The sequence below is a fragment of the Fonsecaea monophora genome (genome assembly GCF_001642475.1).
Source record: "Fonsecaea monophora strain CBS 269.37 chromosome Unknown Scaff16, whole genome shotgun sequence".
NCBI classification, from domain to species: Eukaryota; Fungi; Ascomycota; class Eurotiomycetes; order Chaetothyriales; family Herpotrichiellaceae; genus Fonsecaea; species Fonsecaea monophora.
The window spans coordinates 132,363-145,152 of NW_019173947.1; the positions used below are offsets into that span (position 1 = coordinate 132,363).

The following is a 12,790-nucleotide window of genomic DNA, read 5'->3' on the forward strand; positions in this document are numbered from 1 at the left end:
AAGAACTGCATCTAGCTCACTCTGGCTTCGACCTGGGTCAACGTCACGGAAAAATTTCACAAAATGCTCCATTTCCAACGCGGAGGATTGTCGGTAGGACAGGTGATCCGGGAACACAGAAAGGTGCATCGTCGTCCAATGACGATAGATGGTGGACACAAACACCAGGGTGGCGGCGGCGCGGTTAAAGGGTAGTGAGGAGGTTTGGAGGAGATGGGAAAGCTTGATTCCACGCGTCATTGACGTTGGAGCCTCGACAGCATTGGATGCTGATGTTGACGCCTTGCTGGACGGGGTGAGTCGAGGTGGTCGAGTTGTGCCGGAAATCAGCCTGAAAGGATGTTCGCCTCATCCCCCGCAGTTGTTGTGGGCAAGTGGAGGTGCGGAGGATTCCAAAACAGGGTCGGACTCGTGATCCTCCTCTGGTCGTTCCCACCAAATACAGATCAACGGTAAAAGGAGATTCAATCTCTTGAACTTTGGTGGAAGAGATGGACTTGAATCTAAACCAACAAGGCGCAGGCTTGGAGGGAAACGAGGCTGTCAGCCTTGCGGTGTCTTGGCATTCCCACCCCTATCGAGCCCCCTAACCTTGAAATCATGAGTAACGAGACAAACAGAGAAGCGCCCGAGGGTCAGGGAGCGGTATTTATTGTCTGTCGAAAAACTGATCCAGAGCAAAAAAGTGATGCTCACTGCAGGGAATCCGAGCCTGGTCAATAACCGCCACTCCATATCGCCTTTACTTATCTGGTAAATGAGAATCCGCCCCTTGATGCTTCACTTCTCCTCAGCCAACTTCCGGGCTTGGGCAGCCGTGATACGCTCTCCCGTCCTGTCATAGTGCTTCGAGGCCAGAATCTGCCATTTTTTCTTGTCGTAGTTGTCGGCCCATGCTTTCAGACTGTGCGGTGACGAGCCAGGTTTCTTCGCTTTCTCGTCCGCCTTTGTCTCATCATCCTGGCTGCAATTAGTGCCGGGGGTCGGGAAACAGTATTTGTTTGCCTGAGCATACCTTCTTGTCAGACTCGGTGCAGTCTTGTTTCTGCTCCTCTGCCTTCTTTTCCTCTTCTTCCTTCTTGGCTTTGGCAGCCTCCCTTTCCGCTCTCCTCCTCAAGCCTTCCTCGCGGTTCCGCTTGGCTTTCTCCTCTTTGTCTGGAGCCTTTTCCTTCTTGCCTTCGCTCGAGGTATTCTTGTCGTCCGCTTCGGGTCGGTGGCTGATATGTTTCCAGCGTGCCTTGAGCTCACCCACGTTCTTGAAGTTGGTGGTCACGGCGAGGATCTCCTTCCACTGCGCTTGCGGATTCTCGCCTTTCATGCGTAGCAAGATCCGGTCGTCCTCGGTAAGATCAGAGTCATCCTTCTTGTCTTTTGATGATGTGTCAACATTGCCGCTTTTGCCGTTGTTGTCCGTGTCTTTGGCATCTTTCTCTCCTTCACACTTGCTGTCCTCCTTTCCCCTGTCCTTGACGTGAGCCTTGCCGCAGCATGAACACTAAACCAATAATCAGTATCTCCTGCTCGATGTAGAGCCCATTCAAGATGTAGAATGTGAGGTCCTTTGTAGCTGGGACCTTTACCGTTTTTGGTTTTCTCGGCTTCGGATCGGGGACGCCCTTCATGGCGTCCCAGATGGACATTTTGATTGGCACTTGCCTGCCATCAGGCTTGGTGTACCACACTGTGAAAGACATTGTGACAACTAACGAGACACTTCCCGAGTCGAAACGTGAGTGTGGAGTAGCCTAGATGTGCGATAGGTGACAGAACTGAAAAGATAACAGAGGCGTTGAATGAGGAAAACACGGGGTCGTGTAATGCAAAAGTTTACTTGCAGCCTCAGAATATTGTCACATGTGTCTGGCAGATCCATCCGAGTGAAGATGGTGTCACTTTGCTGGTTGTGTTATGCGGGAGGCATGTGGTGATCAGCCAGCACACATAGCCAGTAGGAAGTGCCAGACGACCGCCAAGCTACGTTGGCCTTCATGTCATCGGTTGGATGACAGTTGGAAAAGTAAGAATCTCTTACCCATTGGGGGGATGAGGAAAGGGTGAGGCACAGCTCGGAACTTTTCGTCAAGATCCGGCGAAGTCGGCCACGTCCTGACGCCTGTAGAGTTCGGCGCATTCAAGGGCTGTCTTCCCGCAAGAATTCAGGATATCTAAATCGGCGCCTTTTTCCAATAGATATCGGACGACGTCCAGATACCCTTGCCTAGCTGCGGTATGAAGGGGGCTGCCGAGGCCGAATGGATACTGTAGTTAGTTGAAGGTACGTCGTTCTGATACATAACCTCGTTGATAGGCGCGCCCTTGTCGACGAGATAAGCCACGACCTCGACACTATCTGGTAGTTCACGCCCAGCGGCATGGTGAATTAATTGTCCTTTATGGATCGAGCCACCATGGGCGAAGAGGGTCTCGATAATATCGAATGACGCAGACTGGACGGCATAAGACAGTGCGGTTATGTCCGACACATATTCAGCATTGGGATCTGCGCCCTGAGAGAGAAACCAAGTAAACTAAGTCTACATTCTCAAAGGTCAAACTGGCCGTTTTTAGAAGTATGACTTGATCTCAAATGTCGGCGGAGTTGACCATTTCAACTGTTCGTTGATATCCCATCCATGCCTGAGGAATAATTCGAGCAGAGCCTGGTTATTATTATCTGCGGCAATTTTAGCAAGGAATCACTTGGGTAAGAGCCTTGGTTTAGAAGATATTTGGTAGAAGCCCTTTGACGATTCCGAACTGCATTGAACACAATACTCGCTAAGTGTGAAATCCAGTAGTCACCGAAAGGGGTACCGCGTAACTGATCGAATATGCGCTGCACTGTAGATCGATCTCCTTCTCTCGCCGCCTGTTCCATATCATTGAGGAGATTACGATCGGGAGGTGATGGGATGGATAGGCTTCACCACCTCCTTCTCTCCTAGACCAGCGGTGAAGTCAAAGACGTCCTCGAGTTTGTAGGGTAGAGACTTTTCCCAATCCTCGATCTCTTTCGGATTTGGAGCATACACCAGTACCGGATTCTGGACCCGGTCCCAGTTAGCCAGGAGTTCGTTGAAGCGCCGATCCATGATGAAGCCTCTAGCGATATGTAGTTGGATGAGGTTAGTGTTGGGTTTTTCCACTGGGCAACTATGCCGTTCACTCCGCCTCAATCTTTGTATGACAGCACCTCCACAACGCAGATTTGAGCACAGTTGCTTGTATGGGTATGAGTGGGTGAGATGGGGCCAAGACAAAGCGCTGATATAAGCTAACATTGGTCTAGCTATATTTGTTTAGCGTCGGACGGCCCGCCTGCTAGGAGGCTCAAAAAGATACTCGTTTTGTCTCTTGGCCGTTATAACCATAAGGCTCGTGCCGCCCTCTTTGTGAGCGCAGACCCCAGGACGACCACTGCATCACCTGTTACCCGTCGCAGGAGGCCACCCTGATCCTCTTGGAATTCTTAACATCGAATCACTCGGGAGGAAAGTGATCGAATATGAGATATGAAGGCCACATTATATCTTGTTGGGCGGTTAGATAAGGCGTCAGGTAGTACAGGCAACTGCTCCGAACAACGCCTGCCACTGTGGCAGCCAAGACATAGTTGTATCCAGTACCTTCGACTCCTACTACTTCATCATCCTTGTACGTATTGAGCATTGTGCCATCTTCAGACTCTCCATCTAGAAGAGTTCTCTGCTCAATTGAAAACCCGCAGCTCGTGGCAACCACTGTCATTGGTGACCATTCGGCGGAAACCCCGAACCATGGCGCCGACCATCTACCAGCATGCTCAAACCAACGACCGCACCATCTATGTCCCCATGAACCGAGTGGATATTGCATTCTGGTCACGAACCGACTATCTTTACACTGATAGCCTCAACGGATGCACTGCCGTCATCATCATCTCCCCGCACGCTGGCATTCTCGCACATATTGCGCCAAGACCATCAGGCGCCGAGCTCAATCGCGTCAACGCTGAAGATGGCGATCGAAATCTCCGCGAGAAGATGCAACAGGTGATTGATCTTTACAACGCGAATAGGTACTACTTTCAGGATGCGAGGACTCGTGTCGTCGTGGCCGTCTACCGGTATTCTATTGCATTACCAACCACAGTCAATACGATAGACGCCATCCTGAACCATCTCAGACTTCCGATCAGAACCAACCACTACGATGTCCTAGAACCTAACTCGCAGCGTCCCTTTGGTCACACATATATTGTTATCGCTTCTCGAGGCTCTGGATATTGGCCCACACTGTATGTCAACGAGCGGATGGTTGAATGCCTCTGAGCCAGTCGAAGAGGCAAGGAAGAGCTTGGTTGAATCATAGCCGACAGAATGGAGTGCAACTCTTGGTTCCGGTCGACCGACGCCGTGCAAAGACGTTTCGATCTGCAGGTGTACCACAATACACCACTCCGCGATCCGTCGGATAAGCGGACGTTTGAGCTGCAGCGCCCTACTTCAACGCCAACCGACTGTATCCACATCACCCTGACATCGAGGATACTCGGCGATACAGAAAAAATCCACCTGTGTGCCTGCTTATACAGCGCGGTCTCTCATGCTTTGGAGGGTCCAGCACCAATCGAGCCGACTTGGCGCAAGGGCAGCACTTCCTTTACTTACGAAGACTGGAGAAAGTTCATTGCCCGAGCGGGGTGGCATGCATCATACCTTACGCGCTCTGTCGGTGCGTCTCCTGAAATGTGGATTAGTTTTGAAAAGATTCTGTCCCTCTGAAGCTTACTACCTGTGCAGTCTCTGTGGCGCAAAGTACACAATATGCAGCGTGAAAAGGGTTCGAGGGACGCCTCTGCCTGGAGAGAGCCATCGGAAAGCGAGTGCTTGAAAAAGAGTGCAGGGACAACCGGTCCACCGCTGAAGTTGGTGAGACTACCCAGAATTTCATCGACACGAAATTCTCCGGCGCAACAGATCTAAGAGACAAAGTCTATGCGCTGTTAAAGAAGGAGAGAGGCGCACACAGAGAGAGAGAGAGAGAGAGAGAGAGAGCCTAAACAGGTGGTAGTGGTGGCGCGCCAGATACTGCACAAAAAGAATACAGGCCGAGTTCCTCTGGATCACCCGCATCCACAGGGCCACATCAACTAGCTACAACGTTTTATTTGCTGCGTAACATCGATGGCCAACTTTATTGCACACCCGACACCAGTTACCTGCCGGCTGCTACCTACCGGCTACCGGCCAGCATGCATTATTCCACAGTGATGCCATCAGACTCTGGCGGTCCCTTGTACGCCTTGCGGGCATAGATAAAGTACCAGACGGCAGAGATGAACATGAAGCCGACAAAGACGACGCTGGCATAGTTCATGGTCACGACCGTGACGGGCAGCGCCGAGGGCATGCTGAACAAGACGACCTCAAAGCTGATCCAGCACAAGGCCACGCCGTTCGCGATTGGGCCGATGATGCGCCCACAGTTCCACCGCGCCGTCGACACTTCGCGGCGCCGGTGCAGCACGCTGATGGTGATGGGGATTGCGTATGACACGGCCAGCCCAATGACGCCGACCGACACAAAGGCCAAAAAGGCCGATGATGACCCAAGATAGATCAGACCGAGCAGCATCTGCACCACGGTGGTGAGCATCAATGCGTACACGGGCACGCCGAGTCCACCGTGGACTTTGGACCAGACCCGAGACAGTGGGATGGCATCATCCCGGGCAAACGCCCACGTACATCGCGACGCCGCCGTGGTGATGCTGATGCTGCAGAACAATGTGATCATCAGGACGAGGAACTAGATACCGAGTTAGCGACAGCGAAGGTGAAACATGACGAGAGTCTCATCCTGAAAGAGGATCAAGGAACTTACAATGAGGCCGAGTCCACCTCCCGGTGTCCCCATGACCGTGCTGAAGATGTATGGGAGCGCCTGGCCGTATGGCGCTGCAATGACATCTTCCAACGGAGGCAGGGTGAAGCAGATGGGCAGAATGAAGAATAAGCCGGCGAAGCCACCCACGGGCACACAGAGACTGATGGCTGTCGGAACCTTGACGGTAGGATTTGCGCACTCTTCTGCCATGGCTGAGATCATCCCGATAGCCGAGAATGTGTATGCTGCAGGCAACAGACCGATGAAAAAGGTGAAGCCTCCCCAGCCGGAGAAAGACTTGTCGTAATGGCCGAGCGCGTAGCTTGCGCTGTGTCTCCCGACATCTGCCTTGACCGAGAGTGCGATGAGGATGATCAGGATGCTCACAGCTGTCCATGCAGCGCAGATGGTGTCGACAATGGGCAGGAAGCGGTTCGCAAAGGTGCAGATGAACAGCGTCATCAAGCAGATGGCGTAGAAAATCAAGAGCAATTGCCAGTCCTTTGCCACCCAGTCGGGATGATACATGGCCACGCTCGCCACAATGAGCGACGCGAATCCAAAATTGACCGAGAGGGCTAGTTATCTCCAGTCAGCTCTTCGACTCAGGCAGATTGTTCAAGAAACCCAAAGTTCTAATATCGTGGACTTTCAACTTGGTCGAGATGCACATTCACTGTCTCCTGCACGGCGATGGGAATGTGCGATGCTTTCAACGAAGTACCAACTAGGCGCCTGAGAATCCCCAGCCCATAGGAGACATTCTTGGAACGCGCGCACTCGCAGCTCTCCAACTGCCGCACCTCCTCCTCCCCCCTCCCCGTCCGTTGATAGAGGAAAACCAAGGAATTGAAACAAGACAACGGCATCGAGAGAAAGGCCAAATACTTACTGATTGTCCAGTTGCCGATCAGCCACGTCCACCCCGTGATGAACGACAGAGTCGTCTTGCCCCTACTGGCCAGTTGAAAAGACCAATAGTACGGTCCAGCCGAAGTGGGATATCGCGACGCCAGCTCGCCCAAAGAGAGAGCAATGCATTCGTCCAGCACGAGAACGACGATCCAGCCGACGAAGATTGCCAGCGGGCCACCGCCGTAGATTGCTGAAATGAACGGACCACCTTCGCCGTATGGGATGGCAGCAATGGCCAAAGACTGAAACAACAGCGTAGCCATTGATCGATTGCGGTTCAGTTCTGGCTTGTAGCCCAGTCGGTCCAGCACAGTGATGTCGTCGATGCTGCCGGCTCGAAGAGAGTTCTTTCTCCCATCGATGACAGGCACCTCCATCTCTGGAGCGGCCTTTTCCGTGTCGACAGTCATGGTGGCGGTGATGATCTGGAGGAGAGAAGGGCTCTGTCCGAGGACACACCGGAATACTTGGAGAGAGAAAGGACACGAGGAGGATGGAGTTTATGGATTGACAGTTTTTGTCGAGGCAAGGGCGAGCCGGGCCCCCTCTTATTGCGCACGTCCACCCTCCATAGGGCGAAGATGCTGTTGTCTCGATCCAATAAAGGAGCTTGCTAGTCTCTGGAGGAGGCGGAGGCGAGACTCACGAACTGATTCCCGAAATCATGATCCTAGAATAATATGTGAGGGGGCGTATGGTGAGCATGCAACAACAACAACTGATAGTAGCGCGATAAAGCATTCGGTTTGATATGGGCGACTGGGAAACATACCCTCTTTGGGCTTAGACGGGGTGGATGCTTGATTACCAGCCTTCCTCCCCCTTGGTGTCCGTTGACTCGATGGTCCCCCCAGACTAAGCTCTTATCAGCACCCAATCATTGCTGGGGAAGAGTTGCTTAGCCCCCCCCCTCCCTCCCCTCCCTTGGGATAATAGCTATCTGGGAATCCGGTTTGGTGAGAAGCCTGACAACACGACAAGTGTCATTGCTCTCGAGAGGGAGTGGAGGAAGGGGGGGGGGGGTGTCCGCGGCTCCTCGTACTGAGTAGTCCTTCCTAAATTTCCTGGAGAAACCCCGTCGGCCATGGAACAATGACACCAAGGACATTTGTCCCGCTAGTGCAGAGGCGCCGTCGCTGTGACCCCAAAAAACCATGTGTCACGTCCCAAAAGATGCAGGTACCCCAGGCAAGGGGTATTGTATGTAGGTAGACTAGGCACGACCTAGTCGGTAAAGCACCGACGGGGCAATTCTTGGATCTCGGAAAACTGTGGAGAAGGGAAGGCGACAGCGAGGTAGAGCCCTAGCACCCGTCCTGATACAGACCAGACCCCAGTCCTCGATCCGGCAGATTGCAGGCGAGAGATAAGGCCAAAGGCAAACAAGGATAAGAGAGACTCCGCCACAGCCTTGTGAAGCTAGGTATTCTCATTGCGAGATTCAATTATTGTCATTTGCTTCCCTTTTTGTTTTCCCCTTTCGCTATCGTCCTCCCTCAGGTTTGCCCCAGTTTGAGGTCAAGGGGTTTTTTTTCTCTTGCGTTTCCGTGCCATGGTCGTGGTCTCAGACGTCCAGAGGGCCTGGGAGGCCTGTGATCGGACAGACACGGTCTTCATTCTGGTCTGCACCGTCTTCTGCTGGCCCATCATTCCCGCTGTTGGACTCGGCTACAGCGGGTATTCTACGCGACGAAGTGGCCTTGCCTCGTTCATTCCAGCCGTCTTGACCGTCTGCGTCTGTACCATCCAGTGGTTCATCGTCGGCTATGCCCTCGCTTATGGGGATGGCCCCGGCGGCGTCATTGGCGACCTGAAGTATGCATTTCATCGAGGCGTGCTGGCCGAACCTGTCGGGAGTATTCCGGCCGTGCTGTTCAGCGAGTTCCAGCTGGTGTTTCTAGCCACAGTCTGTGCCATTGCCATTGGAGGCGCTTGTGAACGTGGTCGCATTCTTCCCCTGATTCCCTTCATCTTTGTATGGTAAACCCCCGGGCTTCCCTTTTTGACCAGGCTTGATTCCTGCCCACTAACCATATTCATCCAGCTTTGGTCCACCTTCATCTACTGTCCTCTTGCTCACATGGTCTGGGGCGGAGGGTTCCTCAGTGAGCTTGGGGTGCTTGACTTTGCTGGTGGGACGCCGGTGCACATCTGCAGTGGCGCAACGGCCAGTGCGATCAGCCTCTACCTCTCCTATCCGGTGTTTCGCTCCCGAAGATCCGATGTCCGAACGCCTTCTCATCTCAAGTTGCATCGGCCGCACAATTCCATGTGTCAGCTATTGGCCATGATCATCATCTGGGGTTCGTGGTTGGCGTTTGATGCTGGCACCACCCTCACCCTCAGCTTCCAGTCGGTGATGGCGCTCTGTGTGACGAATCTGTGTGCCTCGGCCGGTGCCTTGACGTGGGCGTCCATCACCTACTTCGAGACCGGTCGATGGTCACTCGACTCGACGTTCATGGGCGCCATCGCCGGTCTGGTCATGATTACTCCCGCAGCAGGTTTCATCGACCTTCCAACCTCGCTCTTCTTCGGCATCTTTGGAGCCGTCGTCTGCCGCCAGGCTTTGCGCATCAAGTTCACCGACTTTGCGCGAAGAATGCGCTGGGTCGACAATGGGGACACCTTTGCCACCCACTGCGTCGGCGGCTTTCTCGGTACCATCGGCACCGGACTCTTTGCCCAAAAGGCCGTGGCCGCCTATGGAGGAGTCGAAGTGGACGGTGGTGTGTTTTTTGACGGCAACATTCGCCAACTAGGGATCCAAATCGTCGAGGCACTGATCGGCTTCACCTGGTCATTCGTGGGATCGTTTGTGATCATCGCCCTGATCGACTGCATTCCGGGCCTCGAGGTGCTCGCAGAGGATAAGTGCGTTAAGTCACATATCAACGCTTGTTGTCCATTCGCTGACAGACCTACAGGGAAGTCAATATGGGGATGGATGCATCTCAAATGGACGAGAGCCTGTACGAGGCACAATGGGCCGGGGAAGAGGACTATAAGCCTCTACCCAATGGCAATATCGTGTTGGACTAGAAATGGCGTTACTCTTCCAAGACTATAGACATGACAGCTAGATAGAAGTGAGACTAGACAGATACTGTAGTAAGGATAGAGCGAGTCCGGATTGTAACTTTAGATCAAATGCATAAAGGATTCTGGCATTCGCCCTTCTCGGACCGCAATGCAAAAATTTTATTCTCTTTTTACATCCACCTTTTACCTTTCCCCGTAGCAAAGGGCTTCTACTTCAAAAATAGGGCAAAAGGACAAAAAATGACCAGATTGAGGCTCGAACTCAAGACCTTCTCCGTTTGATCAGAAGATGTTAAGGAGATGTGATAACCACTGCGAAGAATGTTAGTTATTGAATGACGGAGGGCTGTCATAGGGGTTGACTAACACTACACCATCCGGCCGATTTGTGGTAATTGTTGAGGGCTGATCGACAAATATAATATATAACCAAAATATTCTCAAGCGTGGGGTTGAAAGTCCATGTTCTTTCCCTCACGGCCTTGGCATGTTCGTAGCTTGCCCTGTACGACTCGACAGTATGTACCTCGTACCTCCGACTAGATGTGTTCCTGTTGACTAGACCAATCACCTCAATCAATCAACATGGATAATTAGTTATAATTGGACCTGGGTTTTTGCCTGGTACACAGCGAGAACAATGAAACACTCTACGTGGTCTATCCTAAATCCTCGGACTGAGGCGTGCCTCGAGTCATTCTTTGTCCTTGCCGCACTTCGGATTGAAATGTGGCATGAGACAGTCTTAAGACGGTGACCACTCGAGACATGGAGCCATGTCTGATCACCTTCAGTTGTACCATGTTATCAATCTCAGGACGGCGAGTGCTGAATTAACTGCTATGCTAATGTCTGGTGAGTTTTTTTGATGGTCTTTGTTTCGCATGTCTTTATTCCGCTCTTGGATACGTGGCAGCGGTCACCAGCGATGAGGTGAATCATACTACACTGCTTTGTATCGCAATTTTTCATATTCTTGTAATCTCCTGCTTCATAACGTTCCCGCCTTTACTTCGACACTGTCATTATCTCGAAGATGGAGGAGGATGGACCGATCCCCCTTGGCAACATTCCGCCGCACGGACAACCGAGCCCTCCCGAGCCTCTCGGAAGCTGCAATACCGATGACCTCCCGCAAAACACGTCGCCGCAAGAAAGCGACCCATGTGCTGAAGGCCATGCCCTTGAGAGTGTGGCTATTGAGTTATACACGGAGACCCTCTTAAGCCGAGCACATTTGCTCCTTGTCAACTCCACGAATGACGATGTCGATACCCAAGAAGATCCCCTCGATCGAAGCAGAGAAGCTTTGGCGGAGGCCGAACCATTGTGTTTTGCTGGTCAGCATCCAGTGAGCGACGCACTGGTCGCAAAATGCTGGTATATCAGGGGCTGTCTTGCCGATGTTTGTGGGGACGACGAGAATGCATCGAGATGTTTCATAGAGACAACAAACCTTGATGAGAGTTACAAAAGCCTCGAGAGGGTGAAATGGTACCTTCAACGCCAACATGATCTTGAAGACGTGTTCGGCAGATGGAGTGACTCAAAGGATCTGGTCTTGAGCCCGATTGACGAGTATCACCTGGGTGGCCTCGATGCAGGAAACGACTCATCGTCGATAACGTCGTCTCCCAGCCCGAGCATGTCAGACTTCCGACAAAGTGAGCTGTACCAGTTCCTCATGTACGATATAAAGCATAAAACCGTCCAGGAAAGCCGACCCGCGGCAGACGACCTGTCTCCAGTTTCCCCATTACACCAGCCGCATCACTTGCCGCCCATCGCCACGCCGCAGAAAGCCCCCTCGGCGGATAAGGTCGACCAACTGGTCCAAAAGAAAATCCACAGTCCAGGCGGTCGAAAACGGGCGTCCCCGAAAACCCGCGAGGCATTGAAAGGGTCCGAGAACTCCCCAGTGAGAGACCTTTTCCTTCTGCAAGTCGAGGGCAATCAGAAGAAAGCGAAGTTGGCAGAGGAGGAACGGATGCGCCAGATCCGAAAAGACAGGACACGACAATCTGCAGCTCATTCTCGGCGTCTTTCAGGTGGAGAGGCGCTTCTATCTGATGGCCTCAGTATTGCTGGGCTCGACACCACGACTGCGCCAGCAGAAAACGGTGCCGCGTCAACTCGCAAGCTGACGATCAACACTCGTGGAATAAGACGACAATCAACATCGTCAAAGTCAAGCGACCGCTCCCCAGCTCTACCTAGTCCGTTAAGGAAAGCCTCTTTGCCAGGCGATGCACAAGTCAGCGCTGACGGGCGTGAACCAGAGGTTGCCGAATAGCTATCAAAAACATTTTTTGCACATCAGTCTAATCCAACAAGGACATGTGTCGACTCCCAATGACAATCTGGTTTATTCCAGGCCTTCCATATTGAGTGACACCTACTCGTACCTCATCTCGTTCCACTTTTGCGGCCCTAAGACTATCAACCGTCCTCAAACCTCAGTGCTGCACGCCACCTCCAGAACAAGCTTGTGGTGGTTAAAATTACCATAATGTAGAGGGGTTTCAAAGAAAGGGCAAGTGCATCTGAATCTGAGGACATACTGGATGATCCTTCTCCCCGCAACGGCCGTCGGCAATGGGGATTACTGATCGATCCTCATGCAGCCGACTTGTTCGGTTTCAAGCAACCATCGATACTGTAGATGACATTTGTGGAACAGCTCTTCCAAAGGGAAGTAGATTATGTTTGGCCACACGGAAATTCTATCTCGGATTAGTTGTGTAGCTAGGGAACAAGAGAGGGGGCTTGCAATTAGATTATTATTCATCGGAGACTGGGCTCTTGATCGGTGCGTGAGAGAGATGACGCCCAGAGCAGACCACGTCCATAGGTATATAGATCGCAGAGAGCAGGAATTACAAATGACATACACACATCCGAACATGTCCACGAAACCTCTAGTCGATAATTAAGTAGTGGTCTGGAAATCATCATCCCAAGTCAA

The 12,790-nt window shown here is 52.3% G+C and overlaps 6 protein-coding genes across 6 annotated transcripts; 3 read left to right on the plus strand and 3 right to left on the minus strand.

Annotated features, from left to right (window-relative positions):
* Positions 1 to 780: 780 nt before the first annotated feature.
* On the minus strand, positions 781 to 1,694 carry AYO21_03296 (hypothetical protein; the record flags this gene model as incomplete). Its single annotated transcript, XM_022653270.1, has 3 exons — positions 781 to 960; positions 1,016 to 1,495; positions 1,581 to 1,694. 3 exons carry the CDS (start codon positions 1,692 to 1,694, stop codon positions 781 to 783), a joined length of 774 nt encoding a protein of 257 aa, XP_022514372.1.
* Positions 1,695 to 2,165: 471 nt separating this feature from the next.
* Positions 2,166 to 3,092, minus strand: AYO21_03297 (molecular chaperone HtpG; the record flags this gene model as incomplete). The annotated part of the gene is made up of 2 exons (XM_022653271.1): positions 2,166 to 2,507; positions 2,928 to 3,092. 2 exons carry the CDS (start codon positions 3,090 to 3,092, stop codon positions 2,166 to 2,168), a joined length of 507 nt encoding a protein of 168 aa, XP_022514373.1.
* Positions 3,093 to 3,776: 684 nt separating this feature from the next.
* Positions 3,777 to 4,310, plus strand: AYO21_03298 (hypothetical protein; the record flags this gene model as incomplete). Its single annotated transcript, XM_022653272.1, has 1 exon — positions 3,777 to 4,310. One exon carries the CDS (start codon positions 3,777 to 3,779, stop codon positions 4,308 to 4,310), a length of 534 nt encoding a protein of 177 aa, XP_022514374.1.
* Positions 4,311 to 5,238: 928 nt separating this feature from the next.
* Positions 5,239 to 7,193, minus strand: AYO21_03299 (hypothetical protein; the record flags this gene model as incomplete). Its single annotated transcript, XM_022653273.1, has 3 exons — positions 5,239 to 5,790; positions 5,866 to 6,446; positions 6,761 to 7,193. The coding sequence occupies 3 exons, from the start codon at positions 7,191 to 7,193 to the stop codon at positions 5,239 to 5,241; spliced, it is 1,566 nt and encodes a 521-aa protein (XP_022514375.1).
* Positions 7,194 to 8,335: 1,142 nt separating this feature from the next.
* Positions 8,336 to 9,825, plus strand: AYO21_03300 (hypothetical protein; the record flags this gene model as incomplete). Its single annotated transcript, XM_022653274.1, has 3 exons — positions 8,336 to 8,758; positions 8,828 to 9,657; positions 9,711 to 9,825. The coding sequence occupies 3 exons, from the start codon at positions 8,336 to 8,338 to the stop codon at positions 9,823 to 9,825; spliced, it is 1,368 nt and encodes a 455-aa protein (XP_022514376.1).
* A 1,036-nt stretch (positions 9,826 to 10,861) lies between these two features.
* Positions 10,862 to 12,118, plus strand: AYO21_03301 (hypothetical protein; the record flags this gene model as incomplete). The annotated part of the gene is made up of 1 exon (XM_022653275.1): positions 10,862 to 12,118. One exon carries the CDS (start codon positions 10,862 to 10,864, stop codon positions 12,116 to 12,118), a length of 1,257 nt encoding a protein of 418 aa, XP_022514377.1.
* Positions 12,119 to 12,790: the final 672 nt, after the last annotated feature.